The sequence below is a fragment of the Heteronotia binoei genome, chromosome 5, assembly GCF_032191835.1.
Source record: "Heteronotia binoei isolate CCM8104 ecotype False Entrance Well chromosome 5, APGP_CSIRO_Hbin_v1, whole genome shotgun sequence".
Lineage (NCBI taxonomy): Eukaryota > Metazoa > Chordata > Lepidosauria > Squamata > Gekkonidae > Heteronotia > Heteronotia binoei.
In genome coordinates, this window is record NC_083227.1 from 27,132,168 (window position 1) to 27,158,013 (window position 25,846).

A 25,846-nucleotide genomic window follows, 5' to 3' on the forward strand; every position below is an offset into this window, starting at 1 on the left:
CACTCTGTCGTCTGGAGCTACAGTCTTGCCTCTTGCCTCCAGCTCAACGAAACAGTCCGTTAGCCGTTTGATGTGATCTTTCACACACCCTCCAGCCGGCATAACGGTGCGGAACATCCTCCTTGTCAAGGCCATGAGGGAACCAGCAGTGGTGCTTCTGTGTCCTTCACCGGCGTTCCTCGCCTCCGGCTCTTTCCAAACTCACAGTCAGCTCAACTCTCAACTCTCTCCTCCGCGCAGCGGAACCGCCCTGGGCCCATAACCCTGTCGGAGCGGGAGTAGCAGAGTGAGGGAGATGACTTGCCCGACACAGGGCTTCAGGAAAGAAAATCAGGCAGACACGTGCAACTAGTGCCAAAAGGTGTATTAACATATATACACGACAAGTGCTCTCTTGTGCAGTCTATACAATATCACCTCCACGGACAAAGTGCTTCGCCTAACCACCATCTCACAGGGAGAGACCTGTGTGATGCACACACAGATCATATATAGTCCAAGCAGCCAATCCTGGCCGTGCTGACTCAGCAGATTGCATCACTTGGCTTCTGCCGGCTCAAGCCGGTCTGCTGATCAGGTCACTGTGACCTAGCCTGGCAGCTAGATCACCAGCTGTCATACTGTAGCTGTTATACTGGGTTTATGTAGATTCTTGCTCCAACAGGATCTGGGGGGGGGCGGGGTCAGAGGGAGGTGCTTGCCCCAGGCGCTGATGGGGGGGGCGCCAAATTGGGTATGGAGTCCATTGTAGACCTTAAGATAGAATGGCCCACAAGGGGATGTCGTTTTTTAATTTTGCTTCACCTCAGAAAACATGTAGATCGGGTCCTGGTGTTAATGACACTTTGGGTGAAGAAAGACTTCCTTTTATCTGTTCTAACCCAACTGCTCGCAATTTCATTGATGCGCATGAGTTTTTGTACTGTGAGACAGGGAGAAAAGTACTTCTTTCTCTACCATGCACAATTTTGCAAACCTCTACCGTGTCACCCCTCAGTCAACATTTCTCCAAGCTAAAGAGCCCCAAGCGTTTTAAACCTTTCTTCATAGGGGAAGTGTTCCAACCCTTTAATCATTCCAGTTGCCCTTTCCTACTAACCGGGGCTGACCCCATTTTGTTTTTTAGATCCAACAAGATCTGCCTAGCCTGGGCCATCCAGCACCCCCCCCCCCCCCCCCCGCTCACATCTTGTGCCCCACAAACTACCTGGATTCAGCCCTCTTACCTGACCTTCCAGTTTCTCATTTTCCACCTGGCTCAGGAGGAAGCCTTCTGCCAGGGCCACTGCCTGGGAACTGGTCTCCGGCCCGCATTCCCTGACCCAGCTTTGCATCTCCGGGGGCAGGATGGCCAGGAACTGCTCCAGGATCACCAGGTCCAGCATCTCCTTCTTGCTGTGCCTTTCCGGATTCAGCCACTGACTGCAAAAAGCATGGAGACGACTGCAAACCTCTCGTGGACCCTCTGCCTCCTGGTAGCCGAACCGTCTGAATCTCCGGCGCTGTAGATCCAGGCTGGCAGCTGGTTCAGCCTGCATCTTCGGCAGGGTTCCTTCCCAGAATCCTCTCCTGTGCCCCATCCAAGGTCCTTCATGGCTTCTGCAGGCTTCAGGCTCAGCCAAGTCTTCCTTCTCAATCCTTTCCTCCCAAGGTGCCTCCCAAGGGTCCCTGGAATCACCTTTTCCTTCAGTCATCTCTTGTTGTGAAGGCAACGAATGTCTGATTTAAAGGGATTGCCACAAAGCGCTTTATCTTAAACATTCAGACTCCCAACCAAAGCAGAGCTCTCAGCTGGGCTCCCAAGTTCTGTCCCTGTGGGAAAACCAAGGAAAGAGAGTCCCAAAGAGAGACTATGAAGTAGGATTGCCCATCTCTAGCTGGGGGCAGGGGATCTAGCTGGGGGCAGGTTGGAGGCCTCCCCCCTGCTTCAGGGTTATTAGAAAGTGTGTGTGTGTGGGGGGGGGGGGAGAAATGTCTGCTGGGCATTCCACTATATAATGGACAGTCAATCAGTGAGTATCTGGGGCTCTGAAGGGACTGCTTTTTGAAACAGATTTTCATTGTAGAATGCGGTGCCTCTCTTCAAAAGCCCGCCAATTCTATGATCCCCAAAAGAAGGCACCCCTATTTTCCATTATTTCCAGTGAAGGAAAGGCATTTCAAAGGAGCCCTTGGAATGTGATGGCCAGAACTCCTTTTGGAGTTCAATTATGTTTGTCATAGCTTGCCTCTGTGGCTCCACCCCCAAAGTTCCCAGATATTTCCTGAGTCAGACCCTGCAAAGTGAGGTTGGAGGGCAATAGAAAATGGTGCAAATCTCCTTTGAATGGAGGGGGACCAGACACAGGATTCCAGATACTGTCTTATCTATTATCCTTTCCCTCCGTTCTCTCCCTCCACAGGAGCTGGTGGCAGCTACATGCATGGATGGCTTCAAGAGGGGACTGGATGTACATATGGAGCAGAGGTCCATCAGTGGCTATTAGCCACAGGGTATAGGTGGAACTCTGACTGGGACAGTGATGTTCTATCTTCTTGGTGCTTTGGGGGAGGGGGGCAACAGTGCTCTGGTTCCACTGGTGGACCTCCTGATGGCACCTGTTTTCTTTGGCCACCATGTGACAGTGTTGGCCTGGATGGGCCATCGGCCTGATCCAACATGGCTTCTCATATTCTTATGCTTAGCTTTTCAGATCTAATGTGATCAGGTTCATACCAGATATTTTAATTATGCATAGAAAATATTAAAAATCACAATACAAACAACATATCTATGGCAGTTCTATATATAAGTACCTTTTCCTAATATCAGGACAAATATGTTAGAAATACAGGTGCAAAGGTACAGAATGCATTCAAGTAGAGGAACTAAATACATTTTGTGCTTAAAACATAAATAAAACCTTCCTCAGTGGTAAGATAAGAGCTGAGTGCTCCAGAAGTTAAACATCAATATATTTCAAAGTCATCATATACAGATTAGACCTAACACCCCCCCCCCCCCCAACAATTATCAAAAGCAGTGTGGGCCTTACTCACAGAGATATTCACCCATGGAGTAAGTAGGAATAAATATTCTTAGGATGCAACATAAGCCACTCATCCAAGAGTGTTTTATTTCATAGGCTCATGGATCTGTTCCGGCCCGATCTGCAATATTCAAAATCCAGACAGAGGGTTCAGTGACAATGTTATTTTTACTTATGGAGTGCTCAGCCTGTATTTTCCCACTGAGGAAGGCTTTCTTGCTGAAACGCATTTGGTTCTTGTATTTGAACACATGTTTTTTAACCTGTATTTATGTATTCTGACATTTGTCCTCATATTGGGTATAGGTATATACAGAACTACTGATGTGTGGGTTTTTATTGTGATTTTAATATTTCCTATGCATAATTAAAATATATTGTATATTTTTATGTTAGCCCTGTGTGTTTAACTATATTTAATTATAATATATAAGTAAATATATTTACTGATTAAGTAATGCCCTCTTTTTGACCCAGGCTTATATAATAGAGTGATTGACAGACATTCTCACTTTGTATTCTCACATTTTGACATATTACTGTTTTGATTTTGGGTAGCATGCTCATGCTACCCAAATCAAAAGTTTGCTCAATTTGTTGATTTTACTATTCTGTCATTGCATCTTAAATTTGTACCATTTTGCATTCTAAACCACTGCCTACCAGCTATATATAGCCCTGCTCACTGTATCTGATTCCTTGTCTGATGAAGTGTGCTTGGAGCACACGAAAGCTTACTTTCTGAATAAATTCTGAATAAAAATGCTCATGCTACTCAGATCAAAGGTTTGCTCGATTTGTTAATTTAACTATTCTGTCATTGGATCTTATATTTGTACCATTTTACATTCTAAACCACTACCTACCAAATAATTTTACTATTCTGTCATTGGTTCTTAAATCTGTGCTATTTTGCATTCTGGGCCACTGCCTACCAGCTATGTATGGCTCTGCTCACTGTGCCGGATTCCTCGTCTGATGAAGTGTGTTTAAGAGCACACGAAAGCTTATGTTCCGAATAAAACTAAGTTGGTCTTAAAGGTGCAATTGACTCCTATTTTGAATAAAACTTTGCTGGTCTTAAAGGTGCAATCGACTCCTATTTTGAATAAAACTTTGTTGGTCTTAAAGGTACACTTGACTCCTACTTTGTTCTACTGCTTCAGACCAACACGGCTACCAACTTGGATCTATCTATATTTAATTATCATCTTTGTCTGTCTTTTGGGTTACCTTTCCTGTTTAAAGTTGTCCACCCCTCCCCCTCTTTTTTTTTTGTCTTACCTATATACCATACTATTCCACATCAGTCACTCAATACATCGACATTTATTTATTTAAAATTTATTTATTGTGCCCACACACATAGATACATGTTTTAATGCTTGGAGACCACTTTGGGGGAACCCATTAGGATGGAAAGGAGGCCTAGAAATGTTTTAAATAAATAAATAAAATAGAGATGCAAAGGAGTTTCAAGCCTATTTAGATGGCACTGCGTTGAATCTCAACGCCCAGAATCTTCAAAGGTGATATCCTGGTTCAGCAGAGGAAACAGAGTCTTGAGTTAGGAATGTCAAATGAATGGACAGAATGTGGTTGCCATCTCCAAATTGGGAAATTCCTGGAGACCGTGGGAAAGGCAAACTTTGGGAAGAAGAGGGACTTCAGTGGGGTGGGGGGGGGCAGGAATGCCACAAAGTCCACTCTCCATAGCAGCCATTTTCCCCCCAGGGGAAATGATCTCTGTCATTTGGACATCAGTTGTAATTCTGGGAGATCTTCAAGCCTCACCTGGAAGTTGGCAACCAGAGGGCAGGCTCCTTTTTAAAAAGGCAAATAATTGTCCCCAGCGCTTCAACCTCCCAAGCGCAGCCCCCTCCTTGCGCTCCTCCCATTCTATTTAACTGGCTCTTCCTGGAAACTGAGGGTCTCCTCCTTTTCATCCCTACCCCCCAATTCCAGCTCCCTCAGAGCCAAATGCATGCAAAACTCACCAGATCCTGGAGAGGGAAGAATCAATGGGCCCTCGAAGGAGGGGTGGGGAGAGTCTACAGGAAGCCGACTCTCTGGTGTGAATGCAATTGGATTTCGGAATGGAAGGCCTGAAGGGGGAAGGACCTGCAGGAAGGCGTCGTCCTCCCACGCTCTTTCCCCGATAAACTTGGTGGTGTTAACCCATTGCAACCTGGCGGGTTTTGAGGTACAGCTGATGGGCGGGGGAAATCACAGATAATTTCATTTGTCAACCTCCAGATGGGGACTGGAGTCTAGGGTTGCCAATCCTCAGTTGGGGGCAGGGGATCCCCTGGTTTGGAGGTCCTCCCCCCCTGCTTCAGGGTCATCAGAAAGTGGGCAGGGGGGAAACATCTGCTGGGCACTCCATTATTTCCTAAGGAGACCAATTCCCAAAGGGTATAATGGAGACTTGATCTGTGGGTATCTGGGGCTCTAGGGGAGTTGGGTGGGGTTTTTTAGGTAGAGGCACCAAATGCGCAGCACAGCATCCAGTGCCTCTCCTCAAAACACCCTCCAAGTTTCAAAAAGACTGGCCTAGGGGGTCCAATTCTATGAGCCCCAAAAGAAGGTGCCCATATCTTTTATTATTTCCAATGGAGGGTAGACATTTAAAAGGTGTGTGGTCCCTTTAAATGTGATGACCAGAACTCCCTTTGGAGTTCAATTGTGCTTGTCACACCCTTGCTCCTGGCACCACTCCCAATGTCTCCTGGCTCCACCCACCCCCCTTCCCAAAGTCCCCATATATTTCTTGAATTGGACCTGGCAATCTTAAATCTCCTGGAATTACAACCGATCTCCAGACAACAGAGATCACTTCCATGGGAGAAATGGCTTTGAAACATGGCCTGTAATGATGATGCTGATGGTTTCTGGGATCATGAGAATGTAAGAGAAGCCATGTTGGATCAGGCCAATGGCCCACCCAGTCCAACACTCTGTGTTACACAGTGGCCAAAACCCAGGTGCCCTCAGGAGGTCCACCAGTGGGGCCAGAACTTCAGAGGCCCTCCCACAGTTGTCCCTGAAGCACCAAAAAGACAGAGTGTCACTGCCCCAGACAGGCCATTCCATCTATAAAAAGATAAAGGTAGTCCCCCTGTGCAAGCACCGAGTCCTTATACACCCATGGGGTGACATCACATCATGACGTTTTCTTGGCAGAGTTTTTACAGGGTGGTTTGCCATTGCCTTCCCCAGTCATCTACTACGCTTTCCCCCCAGCAAGCTGGGTACTCATTTTACCAGCCTTGGAAGGATGGAAGGCTGAGTCAACCCTTGAGCTGGCTACCTGGACACAGCTTCCGCTGGGATCGAACTCAGGTCGGGAGCAGAGCTTGGACAGCACCAGCACTGCTGCTTAGCACTCTATGCCATAGGGTTCTGAAAGAACTCAAAGTTGAACTTGTGGATCTTCTGACAAAAATATGTAATCTTTCATTTAAATCTGCCTCCGTTCCTGAGGACTGGAAGGTAGCAAATGTCACCCCCATCTTTAAAAAGGGTTTCAGAGGAGATCCGGGAAATTACAGGCCAGTCAGTCTGACTTCAATACCGGGAAAGTTGGTAGAAACCATTATCAAGGACCGAATGAGTAGGCACATTGATGAACACGAGTTATTGAGGAAGACTCAGCATGGGTTCTGTAAAGGAAGATCTTGCCTCACTAACCTGTTACAGTTCTTTGAGGGGCTGAGGGGGTTCTTTGAGGGGGTGAACAAACATGTGGACAAAGGAGACCCAATAGATGTTGTTTACCTTGACTTCCAGAAAGCTTTTGATAAAGTTCCTCATCAAAGGCTCCTTAGTAAGTTCGAGAGTCATAGAGTAAAAGGACAGGTCCTCTTGTGGATCAAAAACTGGCTAATTAATAGGAAGCAGAGAGTGAGTATAAATGGGCAGTTTTTGCAGTTGAGGACAGTAAGCAGTGGGGTGCCGCAGGGCTCAGTACTGGCTCCCATGTTCTTTAACTTGTTCATAAATTATTTGGAGTTGGGAGTGAGCAGTGAAGTGGCCAAGTTTGCAGATGACACTAAATTGTTCAGGTGAGAACCAGAGAAGATTGTGAGGCACTCCAAAGGGATCTGTTGAGGCTGGGTGAGTGGGCGTCAACGTGGCAGATGAGGTTCAGTGTGGCCAAGTGCAAAGTAATGCACATTGGGGCCAAGAATCCCAGCTACCAATACAAGTTGATGGGGTGTGAACTGGCAGAGACTGACCAAGAGAGAGATCTTGGGGTCATGGTAGATAACTCACTGAAAATGCCAAGACACTGTGCGACTGTAATAAAAAAGGCCAACGCCATGCTGGGAATTATTAGGAAGGGAATTGAAAACAAATCAGCCAGTATCATAATGCCACTGTATAAATCAATGGTGCGGTCTCATTTGGAATACTGTGTGCAATTCTGGTCACCGCACCTCAAAAAGGATATTATAGCATTGGGAAAAGTGCAGAAAAGGGCAACTAGAATGATTAAAGGTTTGGAACACTTTCCCTATGAAGAAAGGTTAAAACGCTTGGGGCTCTTTAGCTTGGAGAAACGTCGACTGCGGGGTGACATGATAGAGGTTTACAAGATAATGCATGGGATGGAGAAAGTAGAGAAATAAGTACTTTTCTCCCTTTCTCACAATACAAGAACTTGTGGGCATTCAATGAAATTGCTGAGCAGTCAGGTTAAAACGGATAAAAGGAAGTACTTCTTCACCCAAAGGGTGATTAACATGTGGAATTCATACCTTACAGCTAATAGCTATTGATGAACCTTCGCTTCAGTTGTTTAACCAATCCCCTCTCAAACCTGTCTATGCGTGTAGCCACCACCACTTCTTGTGGCAGTGAATTCCATATGTCCATTACTAACAAGGACTTTTTGACATGGCTACACCATTAAGAGAGTTCACATAACAAGATCTGATGCGATTCCAGTAGCCCCTGTAAGACCAACAATGTTTCCAAGGTGTAGAATTCAACACTCCCTTCATCTTACAAAGGGAGGTTAGACTCTTGAAAACTTGTTGGTCTTTAAGATGTTGCTTGTCTCAAATCGTGCCGTAACAGTGCAGACCAACACAACTAACCACCTGAAAATAACAGGTTCTGGACTGTGTAATGTTTTGAAGTTATGGATGACTACTGTGTGTGGCAGATTTAAGTCTGCCAATTGGACCTTTGCCCGACCATGAAAACTTGAGAGTTCCAAGCTGTGATTTACCCAAGTGTGGAAGAAAGAGAGCTCATGGAAGCATTAAGAAACTGCAGGGCTTTTTTGTAGCAGGAACTCCTTTGCATATTAGGCTACACACCCCTGATGTAGCCAGTCCTCCAAAAGCTTACAGGGCTGTTCTTACAGTGCCTACTGTAAGCTACTGGAGGATTGGCTACATCAAGGGTGTGTGGCTAATATGTAAAGGAGTTTCTGCTACAAAAAAAGAAGTCCTGGGGAACTGTCACCACGTAAGACCAGGACAAGCAGAGAACACGAACACTTCAAAATGCAGGTCAGTGTAGGCTTCCCAACCCTCCCGCCCTGGCGGGGGACCCCAGAATTTCCACCCTCTTCCCCCGCTCCCCAAAAAAACGGAAGCGGAGGGAGGGGGGAAATGGCACCAGGGAGCATGGCAAGCCGCCCGATCCTGGAGCGGGTGAGGCCGCTGCGCCGCAGCCGCCCCCTCCTCGCCCACCACAGCTGCTCCTCCGAGATGGGCCCAGGCTGAGCCCATCTCGGAGGAGCAGCCAAGAGGCGGCAGCAGCGCAGGGGAGGGTGAGGCAGGCCAGGAGCATGGCGAACCGCGAATCCGGGCCGCGAATCCGAGCCGCGAATCCGGGCTCGCCACGCCCCCGGCCCGCCTCCACCCCCTCTCCAATTCCACCCCAGAGGCGGAGCGGAGTGGGCGAGTCAAGGCCGCCGCCCTGCTGCCGCCTCTTCTCCGCTTGCCGTGGCTGCTCCTCCGAGATGGGCTCAGGCTGAGCCCATCTCGGAGGAGCAGCCACGGCGAGCGGAGAAGAGGCGGCAGCGGCGCAGCAGCGTCGCCCGCTCCGAGACAGGGCGGCTCGCCACGCTCCCTGGTGCCGTTTCTCCTCCTCCCCCCTAGCTCCACCCCAGTGTCTCCTGGCTCCACCCCCAAAGTCTCCTGGCTCCACCCCCGAAGTCCCCAGATATTTCTGGGGTTGGACTTGGCAACCCTAGGTCAGTGGCAGAGTTCATTCATTTCCCCTCCAGTGACAGCCAGGAAGAAAGCAGAAATGTAGTGACTGCACTTCTGTGCAGATCATGAAAAAATCATTTCCACAATTCCCTGCACCAGTCTGCCCAAACCACCACCAATGAGTAACAGCAAAGATGAATCCTTTATTGTAGCTCTGTGTTCCAAGTTCTCCGGAACACCCAGGGCTTTTTTGGTAGAAAAAGCCCAGCAGGAACTCATTTGCATTTTAGGCGACACACCCTGATGTTACCAGAAATTAATTTGCCTATTAAGTCACACACCCTGATACCAGGGCAGCCGGAACTGTGTTCCGGTGCGTTCCTGCTTAAAAAAAAAAAAAAAAAAGCCCTGGGAACACCATTGTTTCGCGCAGGGCTCAAAAAGCCCTGCAGGAACTTATTTGCATATTAAGCCACACACACCTGATGGCACCATTGTTTCACACAGGGCTCTTTGTGGGAAAAGCCCAGCAGGAACTCATCTGCACATTAGGCCACACCTCCTGATGTCACAATTGTTTTCTGCAGGGTTTTTTTGGTAGAAAATGCCCAGCAGGAACTCATTAGAATATTAAGCCACAAGTCAGCTGGAACTGCATTCCTTTGCAAAAAATCCTATTTTATTAATTTGTCAGCCACCTTTCTGACAGATTCAAAGTAAAGTACTGACAGACCAACATGGCACCCCATCTGCTCCCCCTTTGAGAATGTGCAGGATTGAAATATGATACATTTTTTAAAAAAATGGTTGAATGCAGCAAAAGGGTTCTTTTTTTTGCTAGATAAGGTTCCAAAAAGTCATGGATCCTGACAGGGTTGCCAACTCTGGGTCTGGACATTGGACATCCCCATGCAGGATGGAAATAGGGAAGGGTGCATTTTGGGGAGGGAAGCAAAATGCCACACAGTCCATGCTTCAAAGCCATTTTCTGCCATGGAAATTATTTCTGTTGTTTGGAGATCGGTTGTAATTCTGGGTGACTTAGGGTTGCCAGGTCCAATTCAAAAAATATCTGGAAACTTTGGGGGTGGAGTCAGGAGACTTTGGGAATGAAGCCAGGAGCAAGGGTGTGACAAGCAAAATTGAATTCTGAAGGGAGTTCTGGCCATCACATTTAAAGGGACCGTGCTCCTTTTAAATGCCTTCCCTCCATTGGAAATAATGAAGGATAGGGGCATTTTCTTTTGGGGCTCATAGAATTGGACCCCCTTGTCCGGTATTTTTGAAACTTGGAGGGTGCTTTGAGGAGAGGCAATGGCTTCTATGCTGAAAATCTGGTGCTTCTACCTTCCTCAACCTTCGCACCATCCTCAACATCCACTGGAGTGACTTTGTGACCAACACTGAAGTTCTCAAGCAGGCGGAGGTTACCAGCATCGAGGCACTGCTGTTGAAGACGCAGCTGCGCTGGGCAGGACATATTTCTAGGATGGAAAACCACCGCCTTCCCAAGATTGCCCTGTATGGCGAACTCTCCACCGACCATCGAAATAGAGGGGCACCAAAGAAGAGGTACAAGGACTCCTTGAAGAAATCCCTTGGCACCTGTCACATCAACCATCACCAGTGGTCTGACCTAGCCTCAGATCGCAAAGCATGGAGGCGCACCATCCACCAGGCTGTCTCTTCTTTTGAGAACGCACGCATAGTTGGTCTTGAGGACAAAAGGAGATTGAGGAAGAATCGCACTGCTACAGCACCAACCCTAAATCAGACTTTTCCCTGCAGCCACTGTGGCCGGACCTGCCTGTCCCGCATTGGTCTTGTCAGCTACCAGCGAGCCTGCAGCAGACGTGGACTATTGCACCCTTCTTAAATCTTCGTTCGCGAAGCCAAGCCGAGAGAGAGAGAGAGAGAGAGACCTTAAAAAACAACTCCCCTAGAGCCCCAGATACCCACAGATCAATTCCCCATTATACCCTATAGGAATCGGTCTCCTTAGGAAGTAATGGAGTGCCCAGCAAACGTTTCCCTCTCCCCTCCCCCCCCCCCGCTTTCTGATAAACCTGAAGGGGGGGGGAGAGGGCCTCCAAACCGAGGATCCCCTGCCTCCACCTGGGGATTGGCAACCCTAGACTCCAGTCCCCACCTGGAGGCTGACAAATGAAACAACCTGTGATTTCCCACCCCCCAAGCAGCTGTTCCTCAATTAATAAATTGTTAAAACCAAAACCCGCCAGGTTGCAACGGGTTAACACCACCGAATTCGTCGGGAAAGAGCGTCGGAGGACGACGCCTTCCTGCAACTCCTTCCCCCTTCAGGACTTCCCTTCCGAAATACAATTGCATTCACACCAGAGAGTCGGTTTCCTGCAGTCTCTTCGCTCCTCCTTCGAGGGCCCATTGATTCCCCCCACCCCCAAAGATCTGGTGAGTTTTGCATGCATTTGGCTGATGGGGTTTCTGGGGGATCTGGAATTGAGGGGGTGGGGATGAAAAGGAGGAGACCCTCAGTTTCCAGGAAGAGCCACTTAAATAGAATGGGAAGAGCGCAGGGAGGGGGCTGCCGCTTGGGAGGTTGAACCGCTGGGGACAATTATTTGCCTTTTTAAAAAGGAGCCTGCCCTCTGGTTGCCAACTTCCAGGTGAGGCTTGGAGATCTCCCAGAATTACAACTGATGTCCAAATGACAGAGATCATTTCCCTGGGGGGAAAATGGCTGCTATGGAGAGTGGACTTTGTGGCATTCCTGCCCCCCACCCCTCTGAAATCCCTCTTCTGAAATCCCTCTTCTTCCTTGAACTTCTCAACTAGAAGATGGGAACTCCATGCTGTCCATTCCTGGGCAGTCGACCCTTTGGCATTCCTAACTCAAGTCTGTTTCCTCTGCTGAACCAGGAAATCAACTCTGAAGATTCTGGGTGCTAAGATTCAAGGCAGTGCCATCTAAATGCACTTGAAACTCCTTTGCATCTCTATATTTATTTAAAACATTTCTAGGCCTCCTTTCCATCCAAATAGGTTCTCCCCAAAGTGGTCCCCAAACATTAAAACATGTGTCTATGTGTGTGGTCACAATCATAAAATTTAAAAATACATAAGTGCCGATGTGTTGAGTGATTGATGTGGAATGGTATGATATATTGGTAAGACCAAAAAAAAGGGAGGAGGGGGTGGACAACTTCAAACAGGAAAGGTAACCCAAAAGGCTGAGACAAAAACAATAATTAAATATAGTTAAATACACAGTGCTAACATAAAAATATACAATATATTTTAATTATGCATAGGAAATATTAAAATCACAATAAAAACCCACACATCAGTAGTTCTGTATATACCTATACCCAATATGAGGAAAATGTCAGAATATATAAATACAGGTTAAAAAAAATGTGTTCAAATACAAGAGCCAAATGCATTTCACTAAAAAAGCCTTCCTCAGTGGTAAAATACGGGCTGAGCACTCCATAAGTAGAAAGAACATTGTAGCTGAGCACTCTGTCTGGATTTTGAATAGTGCAGATTAGTGCCTGATGAGTGACTCATGCTGCTTTTTAAGAATATTTATTCCTACTTACTCCATGAGTGAATATCTCTGTGTGAGTAAGGTCCACGCTGTATTTGATAATTGTTGGGGGTTTTAGGTCTAATCTGTCGATGCCATATTTGTTTGTGAGGTGTACAATGATCTTTGCGGAGTACTTCCATTTTCCACGGCCATACCTTTTACCAGTAGTCAAAAACTGCAACTCCTTAAGAATCTTCTTGATGATAAGAACCCTGAGGTTACATACAAATTAGCAAAATCTGGCTGATTTGCCGCAAGAGAAAGGCAAACTCTAAATAATTCAGTCAGGAAATGGCTAAACACCTTTACCAATCTGTTTGCTGTAACTGCCATGTTCTGTTATATTTCTAGTTTTACAACAGCATTTTATGTCTTTTTATGTATGATTTTATGGTCATTCAGTTTTAATTTTGTATGATTTTACTGTTTTAAATGTTGGCTTAGGCTGTGAATAAACTAACTAACTAGGTTTAATCTGTATATGATGACTTTGAAATATATTGATGTTTAACTTCTGGAGTCCTCAGCTTGTATTTTACCACTGAGGAAGGTTTTATTTTTTTTTAAAGCAAAAATGTATTTCGTTCCTGTATTTGAATGCATTCTGTACCTTTGAACCTGTACTTCTAACATATTTGTCCTGATATTGGGTATAATATACAGAACCATAGATACATTGTTTGTATTGTAGTTTTTAATATTTTCTATGCATAATTAAAAATCTGGTATGAGCCTGATCTCATTAGATCTGAAAAGCTAAGCATAAGAACATAAGAGAAGCCATGTTGGATCAGGCCAATGGCCCATCTAGTCCAACACTGTGTCACACAGTGGCCAAAGAAACCAGGTACCATCAGGAGGTCCATCAGTGGGGCCAGAGCACTGGAAGCCCTTCCACCGGGGCTCCTTTTCAAGCAGAAGCTCCTCCGCATATTAGGCCACACACCCCTGGTACAGCCAATCCTCCAAGAGCTTAGAGGGCTTTTAGTACAGGGCCTGCTGTAAGCTCCAGAAAGATTGGCTGCATCAGGGATGTGTGGTCTAATATGCAGAGGAGCTCCTGCTAGAAAAAGAGCCCTGCTTATGCCCCCCCCCCCAAGAATACAGAGCATCACTGCCCCAAACAAAGAGTTCCATCTATGCCCTGTGGCTAATAGTCACGGATGAACCTCTGCTCCATATGTTCATCCAGTCCCCTCTTGAAGCCATCCATGCATGTAGCTGCCACTACCTCCTGTGGCAGTGAATTCTGTGTGTTAATCCCCTTTGGGGGGAAGAAGTACTTCCTTTTATACATTCTCACCTGAAGCAGGGCTGGTCCTGGGAAGGGAGGCCACCAAGGAAGAGCTTATAGAGGAAGACAGTGGCAAATCATCTCTGCTTTTGATTTGCCTTGAAAGCCCATTGCTGGGGTTGCCATAAATTGTTTTGTTTTGTTTTCTAATTCTACTTCATTTCTACCCCACCTTTCTTACCCAGGGGAGGATACAAAGCAGCTTACATTGTTCTCCTCCCTTGAACTGTCACAACAACCCTGTAAGATTATGCACGGGATAGAGAAGGTAGAGAAAGAAGCCCTTTTCTCCCTTTCTCACAATACAAGAGCTTGTGGGCACTCAATGAAATTGCTGAACAGTCAGGTTAGAACAGATGAGTCCATCTTCAACCAACGGGTAATTAACACATGGAATTCACTGGCACAGGAGGTGGTGGCAGCTGCAAGCATAGATAGCTTCAAGGAAAAGGAAAGGAAACGTCCCCTGTGCAAGCACCAGTCGTTTCCAACTCTGGGGTGATGCTGCTTTCACAACGTTTTCACAGCAGACTTTTTACGGGGTGGTTTGCCATTGCTTTCCCCAGTCAGCTACACTTTCCCCCCAGCAAACTGGGTACTCATTTTACCGACCTCGGAATGATGGAAGGCTGAGTCAACCTCGAGCCGGCTACCTGAAAACCCAGCTTCTGCCAGGTATTGAACTCAGGTTGTGAGCAGAGCTTAGGACAGCAATACTGCAGCTTTAACACTCTGTGCCATGGGGCTTTTTATGACTCCAAGAGGGGACTGGATAAACATATGGAGCAGAGGTCCATCAATAGCTATTAACTACAGGGCATAGATGGAACTCTCTGTGTGGGACAAATCATGCTCTGTATTCTGGGTGCTTGGGAGGGGGGCACAGTGGGAGGGCTTCTAGTGTCCTGGCCCCACTGATGGACCTCCTGATGGCACCTGGGTTTTTTGGCCACTGTGTGACACAGAGTGTTGGACCGGATGGGCCATTGGCCTGATCCAACATGGCTTCTCTTATGTTCTTAAGGTAAGTCAGGCTGGGAATGTGTGAGCAGCTCAAGGTCAGTATCAGCAAGTTTCTGTGGCAGAATGAGGATTTGGAACTCTGAGCACTGCACTGGGCTGGCTCTCCACACCACACTGGTTGCAACTTTTCTGCACTTTGGTATAAAGTGGCCAGTGAGGAAACAGGAGCCTCTGAGGAGGGGAAAGCAGAGGAAAGTATGAACAAGCAGGTTTCAAGGGAAGGCAAGCTTATGACAAACATAATTGAACTCCAAAAGGAGTTCTGGCCATCACATTCCAAGGGCTCCTTTGAAATGCCTTCCCTTCATTGAAAATAATTCGTGTTTGTTGCATTAGTAATGCTGTCCAGCGTTCTCATCTTTTGCCATCCCCTTCTTCTTTTGCCTTCCGTCTTTGCTAGCATCAGGATCTTCTCCAGGGAGTGCTCCCTTCTCATTTGGTGGCCAAAGTATTTGAGCTTCAGTTTCAGCATCTGACCTTCCAGGGAACAATCTGGGTTGATTTCCCTTAGGACTGACTGACTGGATCTTCTTGCAGTCCAAGGGACTCTCAAGAGTCTTCTCCAGCACCACAGCTCAAAAGCATCTATTCTTCTGTGCTCGGCCTTCCTTATGGTCCAGCTCTCACAGCCATACATTACTACTTGGAATACCATTGCTTTGACTATACGGACTTTTGTTGGCAGGGTGATGTCTCTACTTTTTATTGCACTGCCCAGGTTCTCCATAGCTGTTCTCCCAAGGAGCAAATGTTTTTTTAATTTCATGGCTACAGTCACCATCTGTAGTGATCTTGGATCCCAGAAATGTGAAGTCTGTCACTACTTCCTTGTCTTCCCCTTTTATTTGCCAAGGAGTGATGGGATTGGATGCCATGATGTTAATTTTTTTGATGTTGAATTTCAAGCCTACTTTTGTGCTCTCCTCTTTCACCCTCAACAAGAGGTTCTTTAGGTCCTCCTCACTTTCTGTCATTAGACTGGTGTCATCTGCATATCTGAGGTTGTTGATGTTTTCCCTGGCAATTTTAATTCCGGCTTGTGCTTCATCCAGGCCAGCATTCCGTATGATGTACTCTGCATATAAATTAAATAAGCAGGGTGACAATATTCATCCTTGTCGAACTCCCTTTCCTGTTCTAAACCAATCAGTTGTTCCATATCCCATTCTGACAGTTGCTTCTTGACCCTTATACAGGTTTCTCAGGAGACATGTGAAGTGGTCTGGTACTCCCATCTCTTTAAGGACTTGCCACAGTTTGTTGTGATCTACACAATCAAAGGCTTTAGTGTAGTCAATGAAACAGAAATATATGTTTTTCTGATACTCCCGTGCTTTCTCCATAATCCAGCAAATGTTGGCAATTTGATCTCTAGTTTCTCTACCTCTCCGAAACCCAGCTTGAACTTCTGGTAGCTCCCGATTGACATACTGCTGAAGCCTAGCTTGTAGGATCTTTAACATGACCTTGCTGGCATGTGAAATGAGTGCAATGGTGCAATAGTTTGAACATTTCTTGGCATTATCCTTCTTTGGGATTGGAATATAAATTTATCTTTTCCAATCCCATGGCCACTGTTGCATTTTCCAGATTTGTTGACATAATGTGTGCATAACTTTAACAGCATCATCTTTTAGGACTTTGAAAAGCTCAATTGGTATACTGTCATCTCCGCTCACTTTGTTGTTAGTAATGCTTTCTAAGGCCCATTTGACTTCACACCCCGGAATGTCTGGCTCAAGGTCAGTGATTTCACTGTCATGGTTGTCAAGTACGTTGAGATCCTTCTTGTATAAATCTTCTGCGTATTCTTGCCACCTCTTCCTGATCTCTTCTGCTTCTGTTAGGTCCTTTTCGTTTTTGTCCTTTAACATGGTCATCTTTGCACAAAACGTTTCCTTGATTTCTCCAATTTTCTTGAAGAGATCTCTTGTCCTTCCCATTCTATTATTTTCCTCTATTGCTTTGCATCGTTCCTTCAGGAAGGTCTCATTATCTCTCCTTGCTGTTCTCTGGAAATCTACATTCAGTTGGGTGAATCTTTCCTTTTCACCTTTGCCTTTCGCTTTCCTTCTTTCCTCAGCTATTTGTAAAGCCTCATCAGATAGCCACTTTGCTTTCTTGCATTTCTTTTTCTTTGGGATGGTGCTGGTTGCTGCCTTCTGTACAATGTCACGAACCTCCATCCATAGTTCTTCAGGCACTCTGTCTATCAACTCTAGTTCCTTAAACCTATTCTTCATCTCCATTGTATATTCATAAGGGATGTAATTAAGGTCAAACCTGAATGGCCTAATGGCTTCCCCAGTTTTCTTCAGTTTAAGCCTGTGTTTTGTGCTTTGTGGCAATCCCTTTAAATCAGACATTTGTTGCCTTCAGAACAAGAGATGACCGAAGGAAAAGGTGATTCCAGGGACCCTTGGGGGGCACCTTGGGAGGAAAGGACTGAGAAGCAAGACTTGGCTGAGCCTGAAGCCTGCAGCAGCCATGAAGGACCTTGGATGGGGAACAGGAGAGGATTCTGGGAAGGAACCCTGCCGAAGATGCAGGCTGAACCAGCTGCCAGCCTGGATCTACAGCGCCGGAGATTCAGACGGTTCGGCTACCAGGAGGCAGAGGGTCCACGAGAGGTTTGCAGTCGTCTCCATGCTTTTTGCAGTCGGTGGCTGAATCCAGAAAGGCACAGCAAGAAGGAGATGCTGGACCTGGTGATCCTGGAGCAGTTCCTGGCCATCCTGCCCCCGGAGATGCAAAGCTGGGTCAGGGAATGCGGGCCAGAGACCAGTTCCCAGGCGGTGGCCCTGGCAGAAGGCTTCCTCCTGAGCCAGGTGGAAAATGAGAACCTGGAAGGTCAGGTAAGAGGGCTGAATCCAGGTAGTTTGTGGGGCACAAGATGTGAGCGGGGGGTGGGGTGGGGAGTGCTGGAATTCCCCATCTGTAGTCCCAGGGAAGACTGGGCTTGCTGTGGAGAGGCAGGCATTGGCCAACCATCTCTTGCCTTGAAAACCCCTCAGCAGAGCTTCCCACTTGAGCAGGACATGGACCTCAGCAAGCTGCTCTGAGCCTGCTTTGGTGGGGAGGGTGGGATATAAATCAAATAAACCCAGGCCTCACATGAATGCAGCTCCTGAACCTTTCTGAGGGTTTCTCCTCCTCCTCCCCACCTACCTTGTCCATTGAATAGTAGGTGCAGCTGCATAACAATCCCTGGATTATGAGAGCAGGCAGCCAGCCAGCAGGAGTTTTGCCATACCCCCAGCAGCCCTCATTAACCCCTAGAGAAGCCCATGCCACACTTTCTCCACTTCTGTGATTTTGGATGGCGAGTGGCTTGCTGGCCTTTTGACTGGTGAGGGTGGTAGCCAAGGAGAGCCCCAGGTGAACGAGGCCTGTTTGGGCTGGCTGGATCTCTGGGGCTCTCCTTTCTTGCATTGGGTTGCTTTTGGCTGGTGGGGTGGCCGCGTATTCTAATGAGTTATGCTAATGAGCTCCACCACCTATTTTTCTACAAAATGACCCCTGAATAAACCTAAACCAGGGGAGGCCAACGGTAGCTCTTCAGATTTTTTTTGCCTACAACTCCCATCAGCCCCAGCCAGCATGGCCAATGGCTGGAGCTGATGGGAGTTGTAGGCAAAAAACATCTGGAGAGCTACCATCGGCCACCCCTGACCTAAACCCTTTTTTGTAGCAGGGACTCCTTTGCATATTAGGCCATACACCCCTGATGTAGCTAATCCTGCTGGAGCTTACAGCAGTAGTTCCTGCTAACAAAAAGCCCTGCCTTTTGGGAGACTTCAGAGAATGAGGGAATTGGCAAAAAATCACCTTTCCCTCCCAATTGCAGGGTCTTTTAGCTGACTTGGTTACTGGTTTTCTGCAGGTACTGGAGGCTCATTCAGATACGGAGAAGCAACTTCCCTTTAGGTGGATCGTACAAGAACATGACCAAGATGTTGCCTCTCTGGGTAAGGCTAGACAGAGCCTGTTTTCCCTTTGTTTCTCCCTTTAAAGTGTGCTAGAAAGAGGGATGTTGGCCTTATAATAAAAGTTTATTTATGAGAAGAGTAACGTGCTACCTAAAGGCTACCCAGCGAACTGAAAATTCATAGGGTGGTTGGAGGTAAAATCTGAGACCTTATCAGTGTGATCGTTTGAAGAGACTGCCTGTCGGGTACAGGGGGCTTTGAAAAGGATGAGATGAACTGAAGAACTGATACTTGTTTTCAGCTTGGAGGCTAAATGTCACCTCTGAGAGCCAGTTTGGTGCAGTGGTTAAGTGTGTGGACTCTTATCTGGGAGAACTGAGTTTGATTCCCCATTCCTCCACTTGCACCTGCTAGAATGGCCTTGCATCAGCCATAGCTATTGCAGGAGTTGTCCTTGAAAGGACAGCTGCTGTGAGAGCTCTCTCAGTCCCAACCACCTCACAGGGTGTCTTTTGAGGGGGGGGGGGTGCTGGAATGACCTTGGGTCAGCCCTAGCTCTCACAGGAGTTGTCCTTGAAAGGGCAGCTGCTGCGAGAGCCCTCTCAACCTCACCCACCTCACAGGGTATCTGTTGTGGGGGAGGAAGATAAAGGAGATTGTAAGACGCTCTGAGTCTCTGATGCAGAGAGAAGGGCGGGGTATAAATCTGCAGTCTTCTTCTCTGTGTTCAGAGGCAGTCCACCTTGGAATATCAGCTGCTGCTGAGGGCCAATATAGAAAACTGAAATGGTCAGCATAAAAATACAGTACCTAGATAAACAATGCAACCTCTTCCCCAGCCTTTCTTTCTCCAGCAGAAGTTGGAATGGCGCCAGCTATGAGGTCTGGATTTTCTCTTGTTTGTGGTGTGGAAGAAACCTCTTCTCAGCAGCCAGATCAGGTAGGGGAGGGGAGGGGAAGGATTGTCCGGCAGTGGGAAGGGGGCATCTTTGATCCCTTGTGCCCCCAGATTCTTCTCTTTCTTTTTGTCAGATCTGACCTCTGGGAAAGCCATGGTGGTCCATTAGGGCTGCCAAACCTCCGGGTGGGGCGGGGGTTCTCCCACACTGGAGGTCCCCAACCCACCAGTCCACAGTGGGCCAGTGGGACGATCGCCACCCAATGTCACTTGCGATGTCATGCGCCAGCTACTTTAGGAGCTTCTGGGGAAACTCAATGGTTTTCCCAGACGCTGTAGCAATTTGGGAGGAAAACTCTATGGTACCATAGAGTTTCCCTTCCAAATTGCTACAGCATCTGAGAAAACCATAGAATTTTCCTGGAATCTCCTAGAGCGGCCGGCATACGATGATGTCACTTGTGAGTGATGTCATCACACCACGTGCACATAAAGTCTCCTGCCAGAGGCCACGGGGGACTTGGCAACGCTATAGTCCATTGCAGGAGATTCGGTCTTGCATGCAAACATCTGGACACCTGAACTTAACCACGTTTGCTGTCAGAAGGGAAAGCGGGACAACATTGTCCATGAGGAATAAATGTTTTTTTGCTGCTTTCAGGGCCCAGTGTCCTTTGAGGAAGTGGTGGTGTACTTCACTGAGGGGGAATGGGCTCTGCTGGATCGGGTACAAAGAGCCCTGTATGGAGAAGTGATGGAGGAGAATTATGAAATGGTGACCTCTCTGGGTAAGGTTTCTTGCTCTTTCCCTCACATCAAAGTTAACTGTGGTCCCAGGGCACTGTTTGGAGCCAGGAAGGGAATGGCTGTGGGCAGAAGACAAGGCCAAATTAAGTTCAAATGATTAAGGTCAAGTGCAGCCCAACAGTGTTCCCCCTCGGCATTTCCATTGCTGTAATACTAATTATCATATGGCATTATGTGCAGGATAGCCAGGAAATCCTAAGAGTGTCTAGCTTGCCAGTTCTTAGCTCTTTACCGTTATGCTCTATCCACACGTTTGTACCACTAGGTGGCGAGCTATGGTCCCTCTAAGCTGCAGAGCCTTGTGAGCAAAAATTCTACTTCATGAGCTACTGGTATTAAAGTTGTGAGTTACTGGCATTAAAGCTGTGAACTACTGGCCTTAAAGCTGTAAGCTACGGCATAAATTATTGTACTGTGGGGCCATTTTTCCTGAGCTAAGACAAAAATGTGTGAGCTGGAGGCTAAAAATCTGTGGGCTAGCTCACGCTAACTCAGCTTAGAGGGAACACTGGTGGAGAGCTAGATTCGGTTTTGGGGCTGAGAGCATTGTAACTGGCCCAAGATCACCCGGCTGGCTTCAAGTGGAGGAGTGGGGAATCAAACTCAGTCCTCTAGATTAAAGTCTGCCACTCTTAACCACTACACCACACTGGCTCTCCATTGTGGTGTTTACACTAGACGAAAGCGGAACTCGTGCCACGAGACAGAAAGAAATGTGACATCTGACGACACCTTCATACCAGACTTTCAAACTTTAGTCACTCCCCTTGGCAAAAAAAATTTTTTTTTAACAACAGAAATGAAAATCAAACATGGCAGATAAGGATGATTAAAATAACTTCTCTGGGTGCCCTAAGAATGTGCTTATTTTGTTGATTAGCAAGGGTTGTTTTGTAGAAAAATAGGTAGTGGAGCTCCTTAGCATAACTCATTACCATATGCTCTCCCCAGCCGAAAGCAACCTGATGCAAGAAAGAAGAGCCCTGGGCAAGCAAGGCCTGCTTGGACTGGCTAGAGATCCAGCCAGCCCAAGCAGGCCTCATTCACCTGGGGCTCTCCTTGCCCTCCCTCCAGAGTCAAAAGGCCAGCAAGCCACCCATAATCACATAAGAAATGGAGAAAGGGTGGCATAAGCTTCTCCAGGGGTTAATGAGGGCTGCTGGGGGTGTGGCAGAGCCCCTAGTGGCTGGCTGGCTGCCCGCTCTCCTAATCCAGGGATTTTTATGGAGCTGCACCTACTATTCAATGGTTGAATCTGCTGAAGCTGAGACCTGCTGATTAGTTAATCCAGGACTGGCAGAAGGAGAGAGGAAATATGGGTTGGGAGGGAGAAAGCTGACCCACGGTCAGGCAAGCAGCCTGTAGTGTAGTGGTTAACTGCGTGGATTCTAATCTGGGAGAATCAGGTTTGATTCTCCACTCCTTCTCCACATGCAACTGCTGCTGTGACCTTGGGTCAGTCATAATGCTGTTGTTCTCTCAAGAGCAGTTTCTCTCAGAGCTCTCTCAGCCCCCCCTACTTCACAGGGTGTCTGATGTGGGAAGGATAAGAGAAAGGAGATTGTGAGCAGCATGCGAAGGCTTGTAAGGTGAACTTCAGCCTGGTACTAAAGCGATTCTTAGATGTGCAGTATGTCCTGCGTGCTGAAATCCGCCTTACCAGCTCTTCAAGTGCAGGAGTAGAGGACATTCACCTGGAAAAGAAAAGGAGGGATATATTGGACTTACCTGTTGAATCGCTGTGCAAAAGTTTTTTTGCAGGTTATATGTCCCTTTCTTGTCTATATGTTCCATTGTGTATGAAGTGTCTATTTGGTGATGTGTTAAAGAAATATCTTTTAAGCTTTCAAGCTTTTGTGAATGCTGCTCTCTTTAATAAGCAATTCCAATGTTGATATCTTTAAGAAGGAATTCCAAATATGTTTTGAGGGCCAGATCTGACATAAATGAGACCTTGTCAGGCCGGGCCAGATTGGGCCAGTCCGTGTGTGTACCTATTTTAAGATTCGGTAGCAGAGATATAAACTTATAAAGAGCACAGACAATTAAAACATGCTAAAAACATTAGCCCTTGTTGGTCTTAAAGGTGCTTTCTTTGTACCTCTCCCATGGGATCCAGGGAACTGGAAAAGGAAGCTCTGGCTCTTTCTATCCTTCCCCAGGGGTCCAGGAGGGGGAGGAGCCTCAGCCAATAGAAGGAAACGAGACTTGGCTCAGTAGCTCTGCCATGTGATTGAGAAAGCCTAGCAAAGCAAACACTGCCTCCCTCCCCCTCCATCCCAAGAGAGGAATCTCAGCCAATGGAGAAAATAGAGACTTTGCTCTGTAGCTTCTGTGCTATTGAGCAAGCTGATGCAGTAGGAAGCAAGAGAGAGGGAGAATGAAGCATATGACAACCAGTTGCTCAGGGGCCTGATAGGAGCCCTCTGGGGGTCTGATTCGGCCCCCAGACTGCATGTTTGACACCCCTGTTGTAGTCGCTTTACATGGAAGCGCAGCTTCTTCTCTTTTCCACCTGGAGGCCCACAATCCTCCTTACCAGTTTTCTCTGTGTTCCAGTGGGGTGGAGTGAGAATGAAGGAGACCAATTCAGAGGTGGCCAATTGGAAGAGGAGGAAGAGCAGAACAGAGAAAATGAAGAAACGAAAAGGAAAAAATCTCCTGCTTCTCAGGGTGGTGATGTCTGCAAAGCCCTAATTCAAGAGCAAGCCAATGTACGAAAGGGACAGATCCAGTGCCCCGTGTGTGGGAAATGCTTCAGCGTTCAATCCAGATTTAATATTCACTGGGCGATTCACACCGGGGAAAAGCCATTCAAATGCTCAGAGTGTGGGAAGAGCTTTCGTCAGAGGGACAAACTGACCACACACCAACGAATCCACACTGGAGAGAAACCATATCTGTGCATGCAGTGTGGGAAGAGCTTCAGAGTTAACATACACCTTACTCTACATAAAAGGATCCACACAGGGGAGAAGCCATGTGAATGTCCACAGTGTGGGAAGAGCTTCAGAGTTCGTTCAAGCCTTCGACGACACCAGAGAATCCACACCGGGGAGAAACCGTATGAATGTCCCACATGCGGCAGGGGTTTTGTGAATAATGCTGACCTTACAAAACACAAACGGATCCACACAGGAGAGAGACCTTTCAAATGTGCCGAGTGTGAGAAGAGGTTCAACCAGAGGAATAAACTAATTATTCATCAAAGAATCCACACTGGGGAGAAACCGTTCATTTGCTCAGTGTGTGGAAAGAGGTTTCGTGAGAAGAGTTCACTTTCTAAACACCAGCAGATCCACACTGGGGAGAAGCCCTTTAAATGCTCTGAGTGCGGAAAGAGCTTTTTTGATAACAGAGACCTTACACGGCATCAGAGAATCCACACCGGGGAGAAACCGTATGAATGTCCCACATGTGGCAGGGGTTTCATGATTAATGCTGGCCTGACAAGACACCAGAGGATCCACACGGGAGAGAGACCTTTCAAGTGTGACGAGTGTGGGGAGAGGTTCAACCAGAGGAATGAACTGATTATTCATCAAAGAATCCATACCGGGGAGAAACCTTTCATTTGCTCAGTGTGTGGAAAGAGGTTTCGTGGGAAGAGTTCACTTTCTAAACACCAGCAGATCCACACTGGGGAGAAGCCCTTTAAATGCTCCGAGTGTGGAAAGAGCTTCTTTGATAACAGAGGCCTTACGAGGCATCAGAGAATCCACACTGGGGAGAAACCTTTTACTTGCTTGGAATGTAATAGGAGCTATTCTGATAACAGAGGCCTTACGAGGCATCAGAGAATCCACACCGGGGAGAAACCTTTTACTTGCTTGGAATGTAAAAGGAGCTTTTCTGATAACAGAGACCTTACGAGGCATCAGAGAATCCACACCGGGGAGAAACCTTTTACTTGTTTGGAATGTAATAGGAGCTTTTCTGACAACTCAACCTTAAAGAAACACTTGAGAATCCACAGCAGGGAGAAGCCTTTTACGGGTTCAGAGTGTAGCAAGAGTTTTTGTGAAAGTTCAGCTTTAAACGAACACTTAAGAATTCATACAGGGGAGAAACCATATCAGTGCTCGTGATCTGGGAAGTGGTTCAAGTGTACATTATTGCTGACATTAACACATTAAAAGAGAGTTTATACCCTTGAAAGCTTATACCCTGTACACTCACATAAATAAGTAACAGGCCTTACGAAGTCATAGAATCATAGAGTTGTAAGAGACCTCCAGAGTAATCTAGTTCAGGGGTCCCCAACTCCTGGGCCGTGGACTGGTACCGTTCCATGGTCTGTTAGCAACCGAGCAGGGATTTGTATAATTATTTGATTATATATTACAATGTAATAAGAAGACGACGACATAGGATTTATATCCTGCCCTCCACTTCAAATTTCAGAGTCTCAGAGCGGCTCACAATCTCCTTTACCTTTTTTCCCCATAACAGATATCCTGTGAGGCGAGTGGGGCTGAGAGAGCTCTCCCAGAAGCTACCCTTTCAAGGAGAGAGTTTCAAAGCGGCCTACAATCGCCTTTCCCTTCCTCCCCCACAACAGACACCCTGTGAGGTGGGTGGGCCTAAGAGAGCCCTCACAGTAGCTGCCCTTTCAAGGACAGAGTCTCAGAGCAGTCTACAATCTCCTTTTCCTTTCTCCCCCACAACAGACACCCTGTGAGGTGAGTGGGGCTGAGAGAGCTCTCCCAGAAACTGCCCTTTCAAGGACAACTCTGCAAGAGCTATGGCTAACTCAAGGCCATTCCAGCAGCTGCAGATGGAGGAGTAGGAAATCAAACCCAGTTCTCCCAGATAAGAGTCTGCACGCTTAACCACCATGCCAAACTAATAGAAATAAAGTGCGCAATTGTATCACCCCAAAACCATCCCTCCCCCCCCAGTCCCTGGAAAAATGGTCTTCCACAAAACCGATCCCTGGTGGCAAAAAGGTTGGGAACTGTTGATCTGGTCCAACCCCGCCCCCCTGCATAATGGTTTGTCAATCCAAACCAACTTTGGCAACAATCCCAGAATTCACATGGGAGAATTCAGAATTCACTTATAAAATGTGCAGTGGTTTGTAAAAGTATTGCATGGGAGAGAATGTGTGATTCTGGAAAACATG

At 47.0% G+C, this 25,846-nt stretch overlaps 2 protein-coding genes across 3 annotated transcripts in view; one reads left to right on the plus strand and one right to left on the minus strand.

Annotated features, from left to right (window-relative positions):
• LOC132571888 (uncharacterized) overlaps window positions 1–25,846 on the minus strand; it is a 128,773-nt gene that overhangs the window by 93,772 nt on the left and 9,155 nt on the right. Inside the window, exon 2 of the mRNA XM_060238680.1 lies at window positions 1,227–1,719. Coding sequence (XP_060094663.1) covers window positions 1,227–1,719 — 493 coding nt within the window. The remainder of the gene's footprint in view (window positions 1–1,226; window positions 1,720–25,846) is intronic.
• LOC132571243 (zinc finger protein 345-like) lies at window positions 11,448–24,879 on the plus strand. Of its 2 annotated transcripts, none has more exons than XM_060237979.1 (6): window positions 11,448–11,629; window positions 17,467–17,942; window positions 18,971–19,055; window positions 19,856–19,956; window positions 20,576–20,702; window positions 23,281–24,879. In XM_060237979.1, the coding sequence occupies exons 2-6, from the start codon at window positions 17,475–17,477 to the stop codon at window positions 24,807–24,809; spliced, it is 2,310 nt and encodes a 769-aa protein (XP_060093962.1). In that variant the 5' UTR covers window positions 11,448–11,629; window positions 17,467–17,474; the 3' UTR covers window positions 24,810–24,879. The 2 variants fall into 2 exon arrangements, with proteins under 2 accessions (XP_060093962.1, XP_060093961.1); XM_060237978.1 differs by having other exon boundaries at window positions 19,874–19,956.

What these genes read in the sequence shown, in the direction of transcription:
- LOC132571243 (XM_060237979.1), top strand. Translation starts at nt 17,475, where the DNA reads ATGACCGAAGGAAAAGGTGATTCCAGGGACCCTTGGGGGGCACCTTGG. An exon ending in CCAAGATGTTGCCTCTCTGG is followed by an intron (nt 19,056 to 19,855) that starts GTAAGGCTAGAC and finishes CCTCTTCCCCAG; the next exon opens with CCTTTCTTTCTCCAGCAGAA. An exon ending in TGAAATGGTGACCTCTCTGG is followed by an intron (nt 20,703 to 23,280) that starts GTAAGGTTTCTT and finishes TCTGTGTTCCAG; the next exon opens with TGGGGTGGAGTGAGAATGAA.